This window comes from Microtus ochrogaster, linkage group LG4, assembly GCF_000317375.1.
Source record: "Microtus ochrogaster isolate Prairie Vole_2 linkage group LG4, MicOch1.0, whole genome shotgun sequence".
NCBI classification, from domain to species: domain Eukaryota; kingdom Metazoa; phylum Chordata; class Mammalia; order Rodentia; family Cricetidae; genus Microtus; species Microtus ochrogaster.
In genome coordinates, this window is record NC_022030.1 from 59,765,448 (window position 1) to 59,787,153 (window position 21,706).

Genomic DNA, 21,706 nt, shown 5'->3' on the forward strand with positions numbered 1-21,706 from the left:
TGCACAACCCTGTGTGATGGCAGTGACAGTGACCCAGGATTTGGCTCACCGAGGAGTGTTGTTTTCACAGGTGGATAGCGACACCATATGGAATGAGGTACACTCGTCGGGGGCAGCCCGCCTGGCTGTGGGCTGCGTGGTGGAGCTGGTCTTCAAGGTGGCCACAGGAGAGCTAAAGGTCAGTCAGCACAATAGATCTAGCTGGGCGACACAAGGAGGGTCAGCCCAATGTCCTTTTCCTGCTGGCGAGGGCCTGGAAAGGATTGGTACAAGTTGGCTCCTGTCCAGGATAATGTAGACGCTCCATGCTGATGAAAATGTATAGTTCACATTCTGAGGTGGATCTGTGCAGCCCTTTACCCTTTCCCAGTTGCTCAGGAGCCCAGAAAGCTTTTGTTCATGTAGCTCCCTCTCCAGTATCAACTAAGTGAGATTAAAAAAATGAGACATTTTCAGAGTACTGATTGTAAAATAATATCTGGCATAGTGCATGGCATCTAGATTCACATCTGTCTTACAACAGTGTGAAACTGGTGGAGAGACACTGACCTGTGTAAGCAAGGATTGAAAAGAGGGTGTCTTGTGGTCTTCATGAAAACTAGAGACTAGCTAACTTCTCTGACCTGTGCCAGTGTTGGCACATGGCAAATCTTGAAGGCAGTGCAGCGTGGACCCTGCAGCCGCCTGTTTGTTGTGTAGTTATCTCACCCCCAGGATGTTTACTGAACCAGACAGCGGTTGGAAAGTTAAGGTCTAGATCTCAGCATCCCTAACCCTAACAGAAATCATGCTTTGTTGTGTTTTTAAGATTTATATACTTTATTATATGTGCAGTGTTATGCCTGCACGTATGCCTGCACACCATAAGAGGGTACCAGATCTCATTATAGATGGTTGTTGAAAATTGAATGCAGGACCTCTGGAAGAACAGTCAGTGTTCTTAACCTCTGAACTGTCTCTCTGGCCCCTGTTTTGTTTTTTTAAACTCTTACTGCTACCTACCACTCATCTCATAAGAAATGCCATCCCGTCCAAAGTCCCTGTGCATAGGGACAGGCACGTGTGAAGTCCAAATCCCATCACTGGCACCTCCTGTCTATCCTGTTCCCAGAAGTGAAAAGCGTTATTCTTCTTGAGAAGTGTCTTAGATCTCAAGCTGTAAGGCCCATAATTTTGCTCATCTTTACAAGAAAAAAATATATCTCTAAGAAAAGAGAGTCTGACTCAGCTCACAGTGAACAGTGTGCAGAGAGGCTTCCTGTAGCTAACCAACACATGGCCCCATTCAGTACCGTCACACTGTCTTCTCTACTCAGGATGGTATGCTAAAAGATGTGGGCCTGAAGATGGAAGGTGTCCACTTTGTGGAAACTTACCATGAGGATGCTCATGGGGAAACGTCCCCTTGGGAATTCATTTGTGCTCATTGTCAGGGCTGTTGTATCTTCATTCCATGCTTGCCTGCTGCTCAGCACCATACATACTGTTGTCTGCTCAGTACAAGAGGCAGGTGGAATCAGAGGCTTGTTAGACTCCTGAAGCCAGTGCCCGGAACTCAGCACAGAGTGCAGGCACAAGAATGAGAACGAAGTTTGCAGTGCTGAGTGTCAGAGGGTGGCATCTGTCTTGGGTCTTTCCCTCTCAGCCTTACCACTGCACTGTCTTGTCAACCCAGTCCCCTTGGCTGACCTTTGTGTGCTCAGCCCAACACTTCCTGGGGCTGGAGAGAGTCAGACTTGGTTGAGTGTTTTAACAGCAGCAGCCCCAGTGGTGTGCCAGTGGTTCTGTAGAGTATAAGTGATGGGGTATAGGCTGTGCAGCCGTGCCATCCAGTGCCAGCTCTGTCGTGATTATTCTTATAGATGGGAGTAGAGTTGGGTGCTGTGTGTGCGACAGAGGTGAGCCCAAGACCTGCTTGAGGCATAGCATGGACACAGCAGTAGTCTATATGAGCACTTTGTTTTATTAGGGGATGATGGGAAAACAAGTTCTTATTTAGCCAACCTAGGCTCCGGCTCACAGTGTAGGTGAGACTGGCCTCAAGCTCCTGATCTTCCTGCTGGAGTTTAGCATGCCCAGCTATCTTTTATCTGTATCCATGTTTGCCACAAGGCTGCTGGTGAGCAACAGGCAACAAGACTGTCTGGGATCCTAGGCCACACCCCCGCCAGTGCTTGCAACCCCGACTGTTGGCACTTAGAAACAGAGCCAGTGGGCCTACTGTCTGTCCTCAGGTCAGGCTTTCTGTACAGACTCCTTAACAAAGGAGCCAACTAACCCCATTTCCCATCCATGTCATGGGACCAATGATAATGGAAACCGCATCATCCTGTGGAGTCTGAATCTGATGACTGGTGTTTGTGCTGACTTTGGGGTATGAAATGCCTTTCCTCACTGTTTCCCACTGTCTGCTATCATTGCAGAATGGCTTTGCTGTGGTTCGCCCCCCAGGACACCATGCTGAGGAGAGCACACCCATGTAAGTGGACACAGGAGGCTGATAAAAATCACGGGTGGCAGGGCTGGGTGAGCATCTGAGAACCCAGGGAGGAGCTGAGTGGCCTTGTGCACATCACCCAGGCTGTGTTACTTTGTCTCCCTTGCCCACAGCTGAGGTAGACCTGTGATTTGAGAGTCGTGCAGTTGGATGAGGAATATAGACACAAAGACTTCCCTGTTGTGTTTAAGAAAGATGGTTCAAGTGGTTGAAATTATGACATCAGGGAAGCTGTGCCAGAGATGTGTGTGGTGATGCGTTAGGTCCTTAGCCTATAGGAATAGTACCATTCACATTTATGATGGGTTTTACCACCCTTTTTAACCTAAGCATGATAATTCCTCATAGCCTTGCAGAGGTTGACCCAATTAGATAATCTCAAATAGTTATCTCCAGATGATTTTATATCCTGTCAAGTTGACAACTATTATTAACCTTTAACAGTGTCTGTGTGTCTTCGGTATGTGTTTGCATGTGTGTATCTGATATATGTAGATGTATGTATTTGTGTCTGTATATTTGTGGTGTGTGCATGTGTGTTTGTATATACCTGTATGTTATATGTATCTTGTAGTGTATACACTTACGTGTGCCTGTGTGCATATCTGGGGTGTAGGGAGAGTGTCTATAGTGGGAAGATGTCTTCTATAGTGTGTGTGCTCATACTTCAGTATGTATTTCTGAGTGTGGTATGTGTGTCTGGCAGGTGGGTCTTATGTGGCACATGTGCTTATGTACCTGTGGATCTGTAGTATATGTACTTGGCTTGTGTGTCCATGTCTGTTGGTTAATCGCCAGCACCAGTTAAAGGTCCCAGTTAGGAAGCAAATGGCCTTCGCCTGGACCCTCCAGACTGTTGATATTCTACTATGAGTTGTATAAAAACAGTAACTAGACATCATCTTTGCAGGGGGTTCTGCTATTTTAACTCTGTGGCAATTGCAGCCAAACTTCTCCAGCAGAGGCTGAATGTGAGCAAGATCCTCATTGTGGACTGGGTGAGTGACTTCCTGCCCAGGCAGGCCTGGAAAGAGCATGCATGCCCACCTGTTTCCCCAGTGGACGACCTGACTGAGCATGGGCCTTCACCTCTACTGACACTTGGAATCAGGGAACAAACTGAACTTTCTGAACACGTTCCCAGAAATCAGCGAAGTAAAGCCTGAACCCATTAGAAAGAAGGTGGATTCAGGACTGAGACCAGCCGATCCTGCCAGTCATTAGCCTAACCTGCCAGGATAGTACACACATTTGAGGGAGGCCACCATCACTGGTCTTCGGTATGACCTCTCAGGAGACTGAAGCTTTGAAGGTCATGTTTAAGCCTGACTCTGTGCTCTGACCTGGGGACATGAACCTGGCTGCCCACCTTATGCTAGCTGAGACTCACTTCACACAAGTGACTGTGCCTCCATCTTCCCAAACGAGCACAGCTTCTTATAATCCGACTGTCTGGAATGGCTGCTGCTTCTCTGAGAGCTAAGCCAAATGTCAGAAGTAGCCAGATGTCGGGATAAGCATGTCAGCACCCCTTCTTAGTCAAGTGCCTGGGTGTCATGAGCTCCGAGCAGCAGGTGAAGAGGCAGTCTGAGCTTCTACCAGGCCTGTGATCATCACTGTGGTCGTGGCTGTGGGGAGCGGTCCCAGGACAAGCATGCTGGATGACCCTGTACTGCATTTCTGCATAGTATGTGAAAAGCTGTAAGAAGCCAGTGGATCCAAGACACATGCACAAAGAAACACTTTGATTCTGTGTCTCTTGACATACTTTAAGCCCACATCAGGTGGGGTTGTCATTTGGATTTCATGCCCTTCCAATTTCAGAAAGAAACAACAAAACATAAACCAGGAGACAAGTCAACTCTTGGATCCAGAATAGGACCAAGGCATGGAAGGCAGTTTACCAGTGAGCCTGTCCCTCCTGCAACCTGGCCCTTCCTCAGGGAACAAGCAGAGATATGGGCAAAGACAGAGTGCCTTACAGTTAGTGTCAGCACAGGTATGACAGTTAGGCTGGGAAGAGCTGAGTCAGCAGGTGACCCACATAGACACTGTCTCATCTTCCCAAGACCAGGGAACACTCCCCAGGACCACACTTTGCATTAAACTGCATGATGGTGACACATTGACACTACTATGACTTACTGTACACAGTGTTATCCATGGTTGCTCCTCTCAGCGGGGATCTGGTGAAGATAGAAGGGGCACTTGTCGAGTGGTTGAACATCCACATCCTACACTAAGCACAGATGACCCTGTCGAGTGGTTGAACATCCACATCCTACACTAAGCACAGATGACCCTGTAGAGAAAGCTTTTCACACACACAGCCATGCAGTGCAGAGCCACCCAGCCTGCCCGTCCTGGGAACCAATTCTCATGGCCCACAACAGTGGCCACAGGCCTGGCAGAAATCAAAGCTGCCTTTTTTTCTTGCTTTCTGGTTCTCAGTTACACAGGTATCATGTCTTAAGAAAACAGCTGCTCACTTCCGGATGGGGACCTGGGTACCCATCTGTCACCTAAGTTCTTCTTTCATATGCCCTATGCAATGAGAAATACCTCACATGTGCCTGAACGTAGCCAACCCATAATCGGTAATTATCTTGATGGAAGTCGGAAATGGCTCACTGTAAATGAGGCAGGCACATAAGATGAATCAGATGGCTTGGTTTGAAATCCCAGCCTCAACTCAGCTGGAAGCTAGCCCCATTCTCTTCTCTGAAGTCAGGAATGTGCTCTGGTGTGCGTTACAGAGACCCTGCCAACTCGGACTCTAAACTTCAGCATCTCTTGATGCTGCTGACACCCCTAGCACCTTACTATGAGACGCAAACCAGGCTTAAGATTCTAAGGTGTTCACCAAGTTGGAACTGTTACCCCAAGGTACAGGGGACAGCTGGATGGTGAGGGCTGTACTTGAGGCCTGGTCCTCCCTGAGTCAGTTCTCTTGGTCTCTCAGGATGTACACCATGGGAATGGGACTCAGCAGGCCTTCTACAATGACCCCAATGTTCTCTACATGTCCCTGCACCGCTATGACGATGGAAACTTCTTCCCGGGAAGTGGAGCACCAGATGAGGTACGTAGAGTGTATGAAATTTTGGGGGCAACTGGGGGGACATGCCAGCTTAGAGCCAGGTGCTACAGCTATCTGGAGAGCAGGGCAGATGCAGGCCACCCCAGACTGCCATTCTAGAAAATGCTACCCTAGATTATGCTGGGCATGCCTTGGACCAGAATTTTATTCAGTGTTCAGTGAGAATCTATACATCATTTCTGGTTCCGTTCAGGGCAAGGAAGCATAAGGAGTTGTTATATTGCTCCTCCAGGACACCGGCTTCTCTGTACCTTCTCTGTACCTTGTGATGCCTTTCCAAACCACTGTCTTTAGTGGGCATCCTTAGGCAGCACACTCATGCCCCTTGTTCATCTGGCATTTGGTACTACCTGGTAGTCCCAGGAACATAGAGCCTACCTTCCAAAGACAGTCCCAAAGTATAGAGCCTCTTCTGTGCACACATGATGCACAGGTCCTCAGAAGTGTCTCTCAGTGGTTCCTCCTAGTTTAGGGTCTGTGAGCAGCTGCAGCCCTGTAAAATCTGCTCCACTGATCTTAGTGCCTGGTACTGGAGTGGCCAGCTTCACTGGTGAGCACATGCACACAGGACTCATGAATATCCCTACGGGCCTGTCATCCCAACATACCCTAATTCAAGTGTCAGTTGTCTCAGGTGGTCTTTTCAGAGTGCCATTGACAACAGTTTCTCTCCTTGTGGCCACAGGTGGGCACAGGGCCAGGCATGGGTTTCAATGTCAACATGGCTTTCACGGGAGGCCTGGAACCCCCCATGGGAGATGCAGAGTACCTGGCAGCCTTCAGGTGAGTACCCATCTGTTCAGTCACAGAGACTGGTCCTTCTGAGTCCAGGAGCAGCCAAGCAGACTGGGAACTCCGGGGTTGATCTTTGAACTGTCTCACTTCTGTTACCAGCTCCCTTCTCATGTGAGCCTGTTTGGGTCCCAGTGATAAGATGAGGAGACAGTAGGGGGTGGAGTAAGACTTCCGCTATGCTGGAAACCTTCAGTCAGTGGAAACTGAAAGTGTAAATCTCAGATCTCATTTCCTGCTCACTCTTCCACAAAGCCTTTGTGAAGGTATAACAAGTGGAAATGAATAAAGGAGAAATAGGATCCCCTTTATTTGTATGAGTATCAGGGAAGAGTCATCTCATTATATCACATCTTTTGTGCCCCTTAGATTGGCTGCAACGTGGTTGCTTTTTTAAAAAAAGCATTGACTTTCGTTGTCCATAATTCTTTGTATTTACATCAGGCCAGACTGAAGCCATTCATACAGCCAATAGTGGATGGCTTGGCCTGTCACTTTCCTCTTGTTACACCATGGTGACTTTCCCTAACTGTTGTGCAATGAGGAGGTGCCACTCAAGTCAACCACAGCCCAGGAGTGGTTCCAGGGCCTGGATGGGCCCGAGGGGCCTTCACTCTCATAAAATACTTTATTTATTCACTTTTACTTATTTATTTGTATTGTGGGTGAAAACATCAGACCTCCAGGGGTCTTCTCTGCCTTGATCACTGTACGTATGAAGCACATGTGTACAATCATGTGCCTTATGTGCATGTAGACATGCTTGCGTGCAGACATGTGTACATGTGTCTGTATGTTCCTGAGGGGCACTACCTATATGACTCTGTGTGTGTGTGTGTGTGTGTGTGTGTGTGTTGTTGTTGTTGTTGTTGTTGTTGTTGTTGTTGTTGTTATGTGCATATATGCCTGTAAGGCATAGATCTCTGGAAGTATAAGCACATATGTATGCAAGTGTGTATGTCGCTAGTTGGTGAGCTGTATCTGTAAAATGTATGTGGACTTGCCTATGCTCTGTAGCTGTGGTACCAAAAACTCATAACACTTCTCAGTATCTGCTCATTTTGAAACAGGTTCCCAGTCCCATTTCCTATTGGAGAGGTGGTTAGGGTCCAGTATGGTAAAGGCCTGACCCAGTGGGTGTGAGTTGACCAGACTAGAAGTGACAAATCTCAGTTGGTGAAGTTACAAAGGTCTGCTGTTCAGCTGTTGGCCAGTTGCAGGCAAGGATCACTCAGGCCTTAGCAGCTTTGTGCTGACTGCCACCTGCCATTTACCTCTGATCCCTTTGTTTGTTTCCGGTGTCTCTACACGCCACTGATCTGTGCCCGCCTCACTTACAAACTTCCCCCAAACACTAGGAAGTCTGTGAAAGCTAAACCTGAGAACCAGGGTGTGTCATGCCCTCTGCACAGCACTGGAAACATAGCCTATCCATAGTGTGAGAAGAAACCACTGCCCAGTTAGTGACCTTTGTTTCTGAGTGGATGCCGTTTGCAGGTCAGGGCCTGTGAAGGCTTCATGGTGACTCTGGTACAGAGAGAAGATGGTATCCGCTGATGACAGTAACAGATACCCTCCACTCACATCAGTCCTTGTAGCCGGTGACTGGGCCGGCCCTTGTCCCCCAGGCCTTGCTCTCTGCCTTCTGAACTGTGCTCACTGGAGGCATTTCTTGAGTATGCCTGCAGTTCTGTGATCCGGGGGCCAAGTCTGACCCCTGCTGTCCCTGCCCAGGTATCTGCAGTGTCTGACCTGCCTGTCCAGTCTTTGAGGTGAGCCTTCCTTCCTTAGTCACCCTGACATCTGTCCTAACGGTTGGCAAAGTATATAGATGATAATCCCTTTTTGATGGCACCTTCTAAAGCTTCAATTGCTTTGAAAAGGGAAATTGTTTCAGGTTGCTTTTTTTTTTTTTATTTTAATGTAAAGTAGTACTTTGAAGTTCACAATTTATGGTTCCCTGGGCATCAGGTGGGGAAAGAAGGGTCAGAGGCTCCTTCCCCCTTTCTTCTTCAGTCTACTCCTTTGGGGCCCCATGGGATAAGGCATGCCTCAAAGACAGCACCTTGTTCTTCAGAGCCCTCTACTGCCAGGTCACATTTTCAGGGGATCAAGCATCAGATGAAGAAAAGATAAGAAAATTGCCCCTAATGAGATCCAGAAGTGACCGGCACTTTCTCCTCAGGCCCAGACACTTGTAGGAGAAAAGAACTATAATTCAAACCAGGCCTCAAGCCAGACACAGCTTTGAAGTTGGCGGAGCTCAGGCAGAGCACTATGGGCTGGGAAGCAGAGAGTGAGTGATACACTGTCCTTAGCGTCCTGGACCTGTCCTCAGTACCTGGCCTCTGCAGTGGAACAGTCATGTGCGGCACAGGAAGCTTAGCAAAGATGGTGCTGGTGTTCTGGTGGCATCTTAATTTCTCACTGGCCTCAAACTACAAAGCCTATTGCCTATCTGTGGACCTTGAACCCTCATTCTGTTGTACAACCTGCTGCTGTTGCTGCTTTTTCTAAACAACTGAGTGGTGTGGTAAGACACAAGTGGTCCCTGTGACTACACACTCTGATATCTGCTATAATTACCACTCTGCCTTCTGAATTGCTTAATATCTAAGAGACAAGGACTTGCTGTGAATATATTTGGTTAAACTATCAGCTACCTTTTTAAAAGGTAGTTGCAGTTAATGATGACATCCCACTGCTTCCTTAGATAGAATTTTAGCAGAGTCAGTGGTGGTGATCTTAGAAATCAAGAAACAGAAACGTAAAGCTCAGCATTCAAAGTCTAATGAGCCAGCAGCCTCTCTTGCCTGCTTGGCCCCCAGACAGGAACCAGGGATAAAGCTCGAAGCTCTGTGATGCAGTGATTGATGGCTCTCAACCATCAGGGCCCTCAGATGCCCCCAGAGGTGAGGCCCAGGCCAAGCCTTGTGGGGGAAAGGATATCCCCAAGGAAATTGCCTGTACGCCTCAGTCCGGGGCAGGAGGACTGTTGAGGGTTTGTGCCTGGTGAATAATAAGTGATATGTCTTCTGCTGCGGCCTGGGAAAAGACCTGGTCCCAGGATGAAGTGGGCAGGATGTTTGAATCAACCAGTCCAACAAAATGTAAAGAGGCCTGAAAGGCAGGACTACCTTGTTAAACAGTGACAAACCATGGCATTGGGAGGTGAGGGGGTGGGACTAGGGTGAATAGGAATGTGGGCAATGTGACCTCCAGCATTTGCTTGTAGGGAGTTGAACATCACCAGGCCAGAGATTCAGAAGAGCGTGTTTGGGTATGTAGCAGAGAATGCTCTGACTGGGAACATTGTGAAAAAAATGTCTGAGTTGGCATTTAGTAATCCAGGAAAGACATGTTTGGTGCATTAGGAGAGAATGCAAAGTGAGGACCCTACTCCGGTTCCTAAGAAACTCAGGAATCGGGGAGAAACTCAGACCACCCAGTTGAGGCCAGAAGAGCCTCCCATCAGCCCAAATGCTTACAGTCTGAGTCTGCCCTCTACAGAGTCTGGGTTTTTAATTCCTGCTGTAGGTAAGTGGGAGGAGGTGATGGAGGGGCCTGTGGAGGAAAAGGCAAGCTCTTGAATTAGAGGTTGTCGGTGTGGGGAATTGGGGATAGGAGTGCCAGGGTGAACAAAAGGAGATGAGGGTGAAAGCAGAGTGTCGAGGTGGACCTTGGTAGCTTTGCTGTGTAACATTGACCCCTGGATGAAGGGACACAGAGCTTAGTCCCCCGTCCCTGTCCCCCCCCCCCCCCGGCTGTGGCAGCCACCAGCGTGGACTGAGTTAGAGAAATAGGTTCACTGACTCTCCAGATGGAGCTGGGAACCCCTGCTCTCATGTGGGAACCTAGCTCTTGAGGCACTGACTGCAGTTAGTGTGCATCTCAGAGATGTCCTCTGTGTGCATTCTGCCCTCTCATGAGACATGGGATGTATGGCTATGGCCCTCTACATTAGGTGCTGGCCTTTCCGTGTGGCTGACAGTGAACAGTTTCTCTGTGAGATGTAGTGTGAGCCTATATCCCTGCCTGGTGCACCAGCCCTACTTTTTACCAAGCAAGCCACAGTGCAGACAGAAGTAGGCATGTGTCCTCTGGACCATGTGTGTAAATGAGAGCCCACATACCACGGGCTTTGGGGTGGTTGATTTGAAAGCAGGACAACACTGGTAATGAGGGATGCCTAAGCTATAGAAGAGACACTTATCACACTACATACATAGGACCACTCGCCTAGGCACTTCTGAGAACCTGTAGGGGTCTTCATTCCCTCCCTGCACCAAGGATGAGCTATAATCACATTTCCACCCTTCTCAGAGAGCTGTTCATTTTGACTTCCTCCAGGAAGATAGTAAAATGATCTGTTATATTGGGAAGCTTCACCTCCCTGCCCCTAATCTCTCACTCACAGACACAAATATACACAAAAACACAAAAGAATCTTCTATTTCAGGAACTAAGTCCATGATTTAAAATTTATTTTGGGAGATAAAATGTAAGCTCAGTCTCCCATTTAACTTTGAACGCCAGTTAAATAAGGACATTCTTTAAGGTTCTTTCCTGCAAGGTGGTGGGTAGAAGACACATTCACTGTACAGCAGGGCGTATCCAACTAAAAAAGCCGTGTCCCAACAAGGAGCAAAGACACCCTTGGTATCACACATGACTGCTGGAGACACCCTCTAACACACACCCCTCACATTCAGGGCTGTCACCAGTTACCCTAGCTTCAGCACATTTCATAGTGAGCCTAGGAAAAAGACTGTGTCTGCTGGTACCTGCTGCCGGTGTGTACATGGGGCCACTTTGACTCCAGCGTGGAGAATGGCTTAGGTTTGGTTCTGGACCATAACACACAGCAAGTGTAAGCATCAGTACTTGTGCGAGCTCCATTTAATAATGATTTTAGAACTTTTGGGGGGGCAGGTTTTGGGTATTAAATAGCTCAGTTATACTTCAAAACCCACCATATGCCCTTGTTGCAGTGCTTAGCAAGTGCCACACTTGGCACAAACAACTATGGTTTTACTTGAAAAAAAAATGACTTGGCTTTAAAACCCCTATCAAAACCATGATGGGTTCTATTATTCTGTTGAAAACAACGGTTTTATGACAATGTTTTCATTGATGTGGTCTCCTTGGTGTGTGTGATGTGGACACCCACTGCCAGTCTAGCCATCTTGTCAGCTCAGTGTCCCACACTCCCAGAGAAGAGAGCCCTGCACAGCGCTCCTGGGGAGACAGGTTCACTCCATGCAATGATGCCAGTGACACAGAAGCCAGAGGCCCCAATGGCGTTCTCTACCCTGTGACTGATTCCTTGCTCCTGACCACTGTGGCAGGTTTCTAGACAAATGCCAGTGTGCTCACTGGGTAGATGCTCAGCTTAAATGCTTTGTACCAGTGAAATGATAGTCTGGTATGCCTGTGTTGCGGTGGGTCACAATGACAGCTGTGTAGTCTGAGGCTAAGGTGCTGCTCTGAAGAGCAGGATATAAGCCATGCAAATGATTCCAGAGCAGATATTCACAGCCATGGCTCCTGTGTGGAATCCACCAGTGTTTGCATCTTTCTTCATTGTCCGTGGCTGCTGCTTTTACATCACCGGCATCTGTATTGCCTAAGACCATGTGGCCCCAAGACTGAAAGGCCTCTTGCCCAGACTTTTGAATAAAGTGTGCTGGCCTTCATATATGGCTACCTGGATGTGTCCTGCACTGTACCAGTGGTACACAGAGCCCCAAGGTACAGAGTAGACTTAGAAAGGCCCATCATCCTGAGACAAACAATTCCAGGAGACACTAGACTGTGTATACCCTCCAGAACAGCAGAAGGCCAACCCCTCCACAACTGCCCAACTTTGGTTTCAAATACATGTCTGAGCTTCGGTTACCTGAGGTTGAACTTGGTATATTTTTAATAAACCTCTCCATACTGACCAGAACTAAGCCAACTGAAGTAGCACATAAGGCCATACCACTCTACCTTTCTCTGTCTGAGCTTTCCCTGGGAGTTCTGATATAGATAGCATGTGTCCTGCCACCCTGAAGTAGAGGAATTGGCAGCCAGGGTTCCACCTAGAATCATTCCTGAGTCTGTCCCATTAAATTCTGAATATCTTTAAATTCAGAGTTAATACTTCTGCTGATTTTAATAGGGAATTTTACTAAATAGGAGAGGTTAGAGGAGAAAATGGAGTTGTTGGTCTTCCATATGCCATGCCCTTCGCTGACCTAGTGATGCCTTCTCCTATTCTTTGCAGAACGGTGGTCATGCCAATTGCAAATGAGTTTGCCCCCGATGTGGTACTGGTTTCATCAGGCTTCGATGCTGTGGAAGGCCACCCCACACCTCTTGGAGGGTACAATCTTTCTGCCAAATGTAAGTCACTAGTGTTTACCTTCCCTACTTCCATGTCTGCTCATCCCACAACTGGTTTGTTGTAGTAGGAGCTGTGGGCCGCTTCCTGCCTCCCTGGCTCCCGGCCACCTGGCTAGCTCAGTCGGTAGAGCACGAGACTCTTAATCTCAGGGTCGTGGGTTCGAGCCACACGTTGGATGCCACTCTGTAGTGGTGCAGAGCGTAGAAGGAGCAGCAGCGGGCCGCTTCCAGCCACCCGGCTAGCTTTACCCTGGAAATAATTACACGGAAACTGTATTCTTTTAAATACTGCCTGGCCCATTATCTATAGCCTCTTATTGGCTAATTCTCACATCTTGCTTTAACCCATATTTAGTAATCTGTGTAGCACCACGAAGTGGCTTACCAGGAATGATCTTAACCTATGTCTGACTCAGGTGGGAGAATCATGGCGGACTGTCTCACTTACCTTCTTCCCAGCATTCTGTTCTGTCTATTCCGCCTACCTAATTTTCTGTCCTATCAGGGCTAAGGCAGTTTCTTTATTAACCAATGAAAGTAACACATACTCCAAAGCCATAGAGAAACCCTGTCTCGAAAAACCAAAAAAAAAAGAAAGAAAGAAAGTAACACATAGACCCTCCTCCATCAGCTTGTGTTCTGTGTGAAGGAGTAGGAGGCACATAACCTTCATTTCTTACTCAGAGTGAAACTATGCTAGCAGCCATCAGCAGGCCCTGGGCAGCAGGAGGCTGAGAGTTGAAAGCCATAGACTCTACCCTGGGGATTGAAACTCAACGGGGCCTGCACTAGGTTCTGTCAACTGGACTATGGACACTAGACAAACATGCAGTCCTTTTCCAAGTATGAGAAGGCAGGGTCCAGTTCTGCCTAGCCAACATGTGCCTGGTGCTGAGTTTTGTTCTCTGCTAGAGGAGCAGGCCCTCTAATCTTTGAATAGGCTGTGGAGCCTGGAGGAGGAACCAATCAGGACTTATATTATATAGTGGCTGCATTTCTCCATGGATGAACTTGCTGGCACTGTATGTGACCTCTGCATCTGCTCTGCTGCAGCACATGGCAAAGATATGAGAGGCCTCTGGGCTGTAACACCTTGGGTCACAGTGGCCTGACAGTTTCTCATCCAACTATGGTGCCCAGAGGCAACAAAGAGCCTGGGTTCCTAAAGCCTGACCCTAGTACCTTACTCTGTCAGGACCTGGATCTGCTCTCTCCTCCCTGCCCATCAGCACATCTAACCAAGGAGGATCGCCTCTCTCTCTTACCTTCACCAGGGAGGGTATGCACTCAGCAAGGGAGTAATGAGCTATGAAGTGGCCTTTGGGAGTCAGTGCTCTATTACAGGGCATCTTCGAGCCCACTGAACCTACTGTGGGGTCCAGACGAGGAACTAAAAGCACCCGTCATACTTCATAGTCTCTGTGAAGTCACATTCTGAGCTGCTTTTATATCCAGCCCCAAAGCCAGCATCAGTGCTTCTGTCAGACACACCTGGGTTCGCCATTAGTTTCTGCCCACTAGCATTTCATAGCTAGCAGAAGGTGCAGCCTATTTTGGACCTGAATCGGTCTGGTGAGGGGCTGATCAAGGTCACTGTCTTACTAGGGCTTTCCCATTCCTAGCCAACATCAGCCTGCCTGACTGTGTGTAGTATCCCCATGCCAACCAAGTGACATATCAGGTAGGGACTGTGAACAGAGAGAAGACTCTGTGACCTTAGATGGAAGCAGATACACAGATATGGATGTGCGAAAGTCCTGTCACCACACACAGCATTGATACGGGCATGCTTTTGTCTTCGTGTGTATGTTTGTACAGAGCACATCAGATGCCCAGGAAGACAGGTTAGTATACAGCCTTTGAATAGGGCTGGCTGCATTATAAAAATACAGCAATGAAACCAAAAGTCACACTCAATTGGGTGAAGATGAAATCCTCAGTTACTCGAGATGACATCTCAGCCTCTGGTATTTATAGGTGGTACTGTGTGGAGTTTCTGAAGTGCTCCGCTCCCATATATCCCTCTTCCTTTGCAGGTTTTGGGTACTTGACAAAGCAGCTGATGGGCTTAGCTGGTGGCCGGATTGTGCTGGCTCTTGAGGGAGGCCATGACCTGACAGCCATATGTGATGCTTCTGAAGCGTGTGTTTCTGCTCTTCTGGGAAATGAGGTATGTAGTCATCTACAAAATATGCCACACCACAGGCAAAAGCCTGCCGCTAGGAGCTCAGGTGGTGGAGGGCATTGGTCTCTGACTTGGGTGAACAGTTCACCTGGCTTGGGCTGCAGCTGTTCCCACCCATGTAGTAGGGCTAGTATGACTTTCGCTAAGAGATGAGCAGAAGGGACACAGAACTGGCCTAAGATCTCAGAAGTGCTTGGTGCAGCTGGTTCTTCCATCCTGTGTCAGTCATGGAGTGTGATGGCCATGCTTCATCTTAACTCTTCCGGGCTCCCGTATGGACAAGGTTTCTCTGGCAACTTGTCCATGGGCTTGGGTGGTGTCTTAGTTAGGATTTTTAGTGCTACAACAAAACACACCGAAGAGCAAGTTGGGGAGAAAAGGGTTTATTTGGCTTATACTTCCAGATTATATTCCATCATTAGAGGAAGTCAGGACAGGAAATCAAGCAGGGCTGGAACCTAGAGGCAGGAGTTGATGCAAAGGCCAGGGAGGGGAGCTGCTTACTGGCTAGCTTCCCTTGGCTTGCTCAGCCTTCTTGTTTATAGAACCCAGGACCACCAGCCCAGGGATGTTACCACCTACCATGGGATGCCTCCTCTCCCCCACTCCCCTGCCACAATTGATCAGTAATTGAGAAAATGCCTTACAGCTGGATCTCATGGAGGCATTTCCTCAACTGAGGTTCCTTCCTCTCTGGTGACTCTAGCTTGTGTCAAATTGATACACAGAACCATCCAGTCCAGGTGTTATAAGCATGTTCAGGCTGAATTATTAGCTCAGGGCTAGGCCAAGACCTCTTTATTCAGCAACCATTTGCCTTCTCTGTTCAGGAGTGATCCTTAAGGTCAGGGCTCTGCATAACCCCACTGGTGGTGCAGGACAAAATCAGGTATTGGCCTGCATAGCAGTATTCAAAGGCCTGATCAGATAAAGCTTTTGAGGGCAAAAGTAGAGTGAACACTGTGTGAATTCCCTTCCACTATATCTGAGGAGGGTCCCTTGTTGACATTCCTAGCTTCTTGTGTGCATAACTGCACTAGCAGAGGCCCACTCCAGCTGCAGGCTAGGATGAGAGTGGCATTTTCACATAACCCTGGGAGCCCCTAATGCATGTGGTACAATTGGCAAATACCTTCCATGAAAAATTTTCAAGTCTTATTTTTGAGTACCAGTAGTTCTCAACCTTTCTAATGCTGTGACCCTTTAATACAATTCCTCTTGTTGTGGTGACCCCCAACCACAAATTTATTTCCATTGCTCCTTCATAACTGTAATGAACCATAACGTAATTATCTGTTTTCTGATGGGCTTAGGTGACCCTGTGAACGGGTCGTTCAATTTCCAGAGCGATTTTCTAGGCCCTTCTGGCTGGTATATCTGTCTCCGAACTGGCGCAATTCTTGCTTCATAGGGCTTGCTCACATTGCTTCCCTGTTTGTGGTGTGCAGGTGCTAGGAAGGAGCCAGACAGGAATGGGGAACTCAGTGCTGGAGTCTGCAGCCCAGGAGCTGCTGGGTCTGTACCCTCAGGTAGCTCAGACTAGCCTCAAGTGTCGCATGCAAGCACGTTGGTCTCTGGAAAATAGTGGCAGGTGGGTCAGCAGCTCTGAGGCCCATGGCCCTGCTGCACCTGCTCCTCAGTCAGGAGTTCTCAGGCTGTCCCCACCCCTGTAGGCCAGGGTCTAGATGGCTCTTAGAAGACTCTCTGACTTGCCAGCTCAGGGCTGCTCTTGAAGACAGCAAGGCTCTAGCTGGGCAAGGAGTTGTCAGAAGTCCACAGACTACCACAGTCATAGTCAAGTACATTATGAGTCATCTGCTCTGCACGCTTTATTCTAGAAAGCACAGAGAGGAGGAGAGAGTGAAAACTCCTGTCCTCACTGTGTTTAGCTTGTACGCTTGTGGAACCAAAATGCATATTCCTGTTTTGGTATGAACCCCATTATAAGAGAACCCCACACACACACCTGGCTCCAACCTCTGCCCCCGTGCTACCTATAGGATGCTCCTTCATCAGAGGAAGTGGATGCACATCTTAGCCAAGGCTTTTTTTCAGTCCCAGAGTACACTGAGCAAACATTGAGCCCCACCCAGCTCTCATGACTATAATCCTCCCTGCCCTCCTTTGCAACTGGCATGAGGAAAAAATAATTTAAGCACAACAGACAGCAGGTCCCTGAAGGGGCAGTCAGCCACAAGTGTTCATGTGTTGCTGGGGAGGGGAATAGCAAAGGGCCTGTTCTATGTTCCCCAACCCTACCTGCCCAGCAAACTTGCTCCCACTGGCTTCCCTATAATCCTAAATGTGAAAGGGCCACCAGAGTAGTTAGTGTTGTTTTCCAAGATGTATTTCATATGTACACAGGTTCCTGCGGCATTCACCTTAGACAGTGACCCTTATGGGAAAGACGAGAGAGAGAGAGCACACAGAGTACCTTTTTACTGTGTGACTTCTAGTCTGAGGATGTTGGAGATTAAGGGGTTTATGGATGTGTTAAGGGCATTGGCAGGTGCTGGCAAACCAGACCCCAGCCTACAGGGTAGAGACAGCCTGAGAACTTTTGATGTGTCATTGGGCAGCAGCCTTCAGACGCCATGAAGAGCAGGTGCAGTAGAGGTCACAGATCTCAGACAGAGCTGATGACCCATTTGCCATTATTACCCAACAACTGCGCTCAGTGCTACAGGAAACCTAGGAACGGCAGCCAAGCCAAGTTTCCCACAGCTTACTGCAGATCCTGACCCTTCTGTGAGATGCTGGGAATTAGAGGTCAGGGCAGAGGCACTGGTTAGGTGTCTGTGGCTCGGTGGAAGCCTCTTGTGCACCTTGGCATGGAGTTACGTGAATATCCCAGGAGAGGAGGGGGCTAGATAGTGTGAGAGGGCAGAGATGCCAAAGACAGGGAAACTAGAAGACAGCTGTGTGGACAGCATGGAGAGGCTGGGCCCAGAAATCCAAGATGCAGCAGAGAAGGAAATAGGGAGGAGGCAGATGTTTGAAGGATCTGTCTGAATCCCAGAGCTTCACCCCAGGTTAGCCTGCACTCTTAAACACTGAAACTGTTACTCTATATGCCAAAGACAGTAGGAAAAGCACCGCTGTGGTCCTGAGTTCCAAGGCCCTAACAAAGGATTTACGCACACACACCTGACAGGTATCTGCTAACTATAAGCCTAATGAATAAGGCCAGTATGGGACAGGGAACAGCTAACTTAGTCTGACAACCAGTTGACCCTCACAAAGAACCAGAGGAAAGCTTAGACCAGGCAGGCAGTTTTAACGGTAGCCTCCAGGGTGTTGGGTCCTAGGTAACTCCAGAAGTCAGAGCTTGGCGATCCTGTGGTGTAATCCAGAGGTGTAAATCCAAAGCAAGGAGAAGGGGCAGAAGAAAACCCAGCCACTTTTGGACATAGTTGTAACAGAGCTTCCCAGTAAAACTCAGCTGATAACTAACTGAACTGTGCAACTAGCTCCAGAAGAGGAGCTGCCCACACTGTAAAAATAAGATGCCAGGTAGGCCTACACTATAAACAGACATAATCAGAACTACTTTATGAGCCTCATTCCGAGTCAGCCATTGGCAAGGCTGTATTCTGCGGGGTATGGATGGATAAGTGTAAGGTGGCACAGCCAGTGAAGGGGTACCCATGTAGCTTTTATTGGGCCTTTGAAACCTCCTGGAAATGTGTCATCCAGCCCACTTGGTTATCAGGCAGGCCCTCCCTAAGTGTTGTGTTAGAAACTGCAACACACTCTGTGTCCCTCTACCAGCTGTTCTGTTTCTCATAGAGCCTTGTGCCACCTTCTCCACTGTCTATTCTGCACTGACTCTGTATTTCCACATACTGTCTCTCTGCGTTATATAGTGTTGGGGCAAGGTATTTCTCACTGCTAGATTCCAGGTTTCCAGAACAGTAATTGGCACTTTCTAGATTGCTCAATAAATAGTTTTAAATACAGGAATAATCACACTGCTTTTGCTCCTGTGGCTCTGGAGTAGTGTATGTGGGTGAGTACAATGGTACCCCCAGTATTAATTTCTGTTGAGGGTTGCTCTGACTACTCAATACCTTTGTTTCTGCTCTGTTTCTGGATTGCGTACGGAGTGTCACTGGAATTTAGAGTGGGACTGCAGTCTACAGACGGCTTACAGCAGTACGGCCATTTCACAATACTGAGTTTCCCAAACTGTGAATGTGGGAGGTCCATCTTCTAGGGGTTTTCCCTTCAATGTTTATCTTTTTGTTATAGAAGTATCTCACGTCTTGTTTGTTTTTTAATTTTAATTTTTTTAACTGGCTTATAAATGGAAATTGTTTTTTTTTCTCAGCAAATTTGTTAATGTATATTTAAAAGTGTTTATTTTTGTATCCGGTTTTGCAGATAGTGTTTATCAGATTTTTTTATCCTGTTTTGCTGATAGTGTTTATCAGATTTAAGAATTTTTGGTGTATTTTAAAGTTTCAGATCTAAGAATTTTTGATAACAGTATAAAGTATGGAATAGTATTGTAGGCACAGGAATAATTTGACTTATTCCTTTGCTATTTGTATTTTCCTCTTGTTGTTTTGGCTAAGATTCCAAACACTGGTTTGAATGAGTAGTGGTGCTGCCTGTGGGGCTGTTGTATATGGGCTTTATCATGTTGATGTCGTTACGCTACTGTTCCGGCTGCTTTTTCTGTTAGGATGTGATATTGAATTTTGCCACAGACTTTTTCTTCAGCTGTTGAAATAATTATGTGAGTTCCCTTGGTTCTGTTTCTATGCTATATCACACTTAACCAATTTACCTACATTGAACCATTCTTAGTTGTCTGGAATGAGTCTAACTTGGTTATAGTGTGTGATCTTTTTAATGTGTTGTTGAACTAAGTTTGTACTTTTTCCCCCAGTATTTTGCATTCATCAAAATTTTGATGAATGTATTTTGTTTATCAAAGAAATGTGCCTGTAAGGGCTGGAGAGATGGCTCAGTGGTTAAGAGCATTGCCTGCTCTTCCAAAGGTCCTGAGTTCAGTTCCCGGTAACCACATGGTGGCTCACAACCATCTGTAATGAAGTCTAGTGCCCTCTTCTGGCCTGCAGACATACACACAGACAGAATATTGTATACATAATGAATTAATTAATTAATTAATTAAAAAAATTAGTTTAAAAAAAAAGAAATGTGCCTGTAATGTTTCCTTTTATGTTATGGTCTTACCAAATTTTGGTATGAGGACAATACAGTACTGGGACAAACAGGCATGCACAGCCATGGAGTGGAATGAACAGGCAGCACACTTTCTGTACATGTAAAATCTGGAAACATTAAGAACAGTATATGACAGGGCAGCTGTTGGGAAAGAGGAGGGGGCAAGTGTGGGTGACTGCACCTTAAACCTTAGATGAAACCCATGATTGGTAAGCACTTATGGTAAACAAAGGAAGAGCACCCCAGTTAGGACAGAGTTGGCGTTTTGAGATGTGTGGAGCTCCTCTCCTGTGCTCCCACCTTCCCATCACTAGAGCAGAGCCATCATTCATGATGTACTCTTGACAGGTTGACCCCATGCCTGGAGTGCAGACTCATCATAAGATCCCAAGTGTCCAAATGCAGCATGGTCCTTCTTCTGTGCTCAGGGGAACACACGGAAGCTTCATCACTGAGAACAAGCCCCTCTGTCCTGTCTCCTTTCTCCTGGGGACACAGAGCATCTCACTGCTGAAAGGCCACTGTACTCCTCCTTTCCAGGTTTCATGTCAGCTTTCATGGAGAGAGATTTTCCAGGAAAGGGAAAGAAAAAGCAGTTGAGAAAGATTTCAGAGCAGCTGGCACATGCAGAGAGCAGACATATAGCCAGTTCAAATGACAGTTGGCCCCTTGCCATTCTATATGGACACCTGCTTGGAAGGAGCCCCCGAGTCCCAGAGTGGTCTGCTCAGCCACTGCACTGAGCAGTGCTTGTGGGAGGCAAGTCCAAGACACTGGTGAAAAAGCTATGCTGGCACAACAACTGAAGATGGAGTGTTGTGGCTGGGGACTCTGGATGTCACAGAGGCTGCTAGCATGGTGTGCATTCTGCACACAACATAGCATGTGGCCTGTGGTGCCATGGGTATGCTTACTAAACTTAATTTAATCTGGGGAAAGTCTGGTACAAGAGAGGCCAAAGAGAGCTGAGGAGCCAGGATTCTGGAAAACCCTCCACGGCCTTCTGGTGAACCTTGTGAGCATGCACTGTTGGCACACACCTCGCTCCAAAGTGATGTTAAATGTGTGTTTTGGGTATTGTGTTAAGTGCTGACCTTAGCTCTGCCTCTGTGCTGCAGCCATGATCTAAGGGTCTCTGTTCTATCCTTGCTTCCCATCCACAAGGGGCCTTGGGCCCTGTCTTAGTTAGGGTTTCTATTGCTGTAAAAAAGACACAACAACCCCAGCAACTCTCATAAAGGAAAATCATTTAATTGGGGTGGCTTACATTTCATCACAGTGAAACATGGTGGTTTGTAGGCAGATATGGTGCTGGAGAAATAGCCAGATGTCCTGCATCTTGACTAGTAGGCAACATGAATTGGTCTGAGATACTGGGTGTGGCTTGAGCATAAATAAGACCTCAGAGCCCACCTCCGCAGAGACATACTTCCTCCAACAAGGCTACACCTACTCCAGCAAAGCCACATCTCCTATAGTGCCCCTATCCTTGGGGGGACATTTTCTTTCAAACCAGCACAGGCCCCATGCAACCAGGCATCGGTCCTTA

At 47.6% G+C, this 21,706-nt stretch overlaps 1 protein-coding gene across 5 annotated transcripts in view; it reads left to right on the top strand.

Annotated features, from left to right (window-relative positions):
* Positions 1-21,706, top strand: part of Hdac4 (histone deacetylase 4) — a 229,740-nt gene that overhangs the window by 201,444 nt on the left and 6,590 nt on the right. For all 5 annotated transcript variants that reach the window (XM_013351744.2, XM_013351743.2, XM_005361679.3 and 2 more), the window contains exons 17-23: positions 71-178; positions 2,424-2,479; positions 3,408-3,495; positions 5,460-5,579; positions 6,283-6,380; positions 12,658-12,776; positions 14,813-14,946. In XM_013351744.2, coding sequence (XP_013207198.2) covers positions 71-178; positions 2,424-2,479; positions 3,408-3,495; positions 5,460-5,579; positions 6,283-6,380; positions 12,658-12,776; positions 14,813-14,946 — 723 coding nt within the window. The remainder of the gene's footprint in view (positions 1-70; positions 179-2,423; positions 2,480-3,407; positions 3,496-5,459; positions 5,580-6,282; positions 6,381-12,657; positions 12,777-14,812; positions 14,947-21,706) is intronic.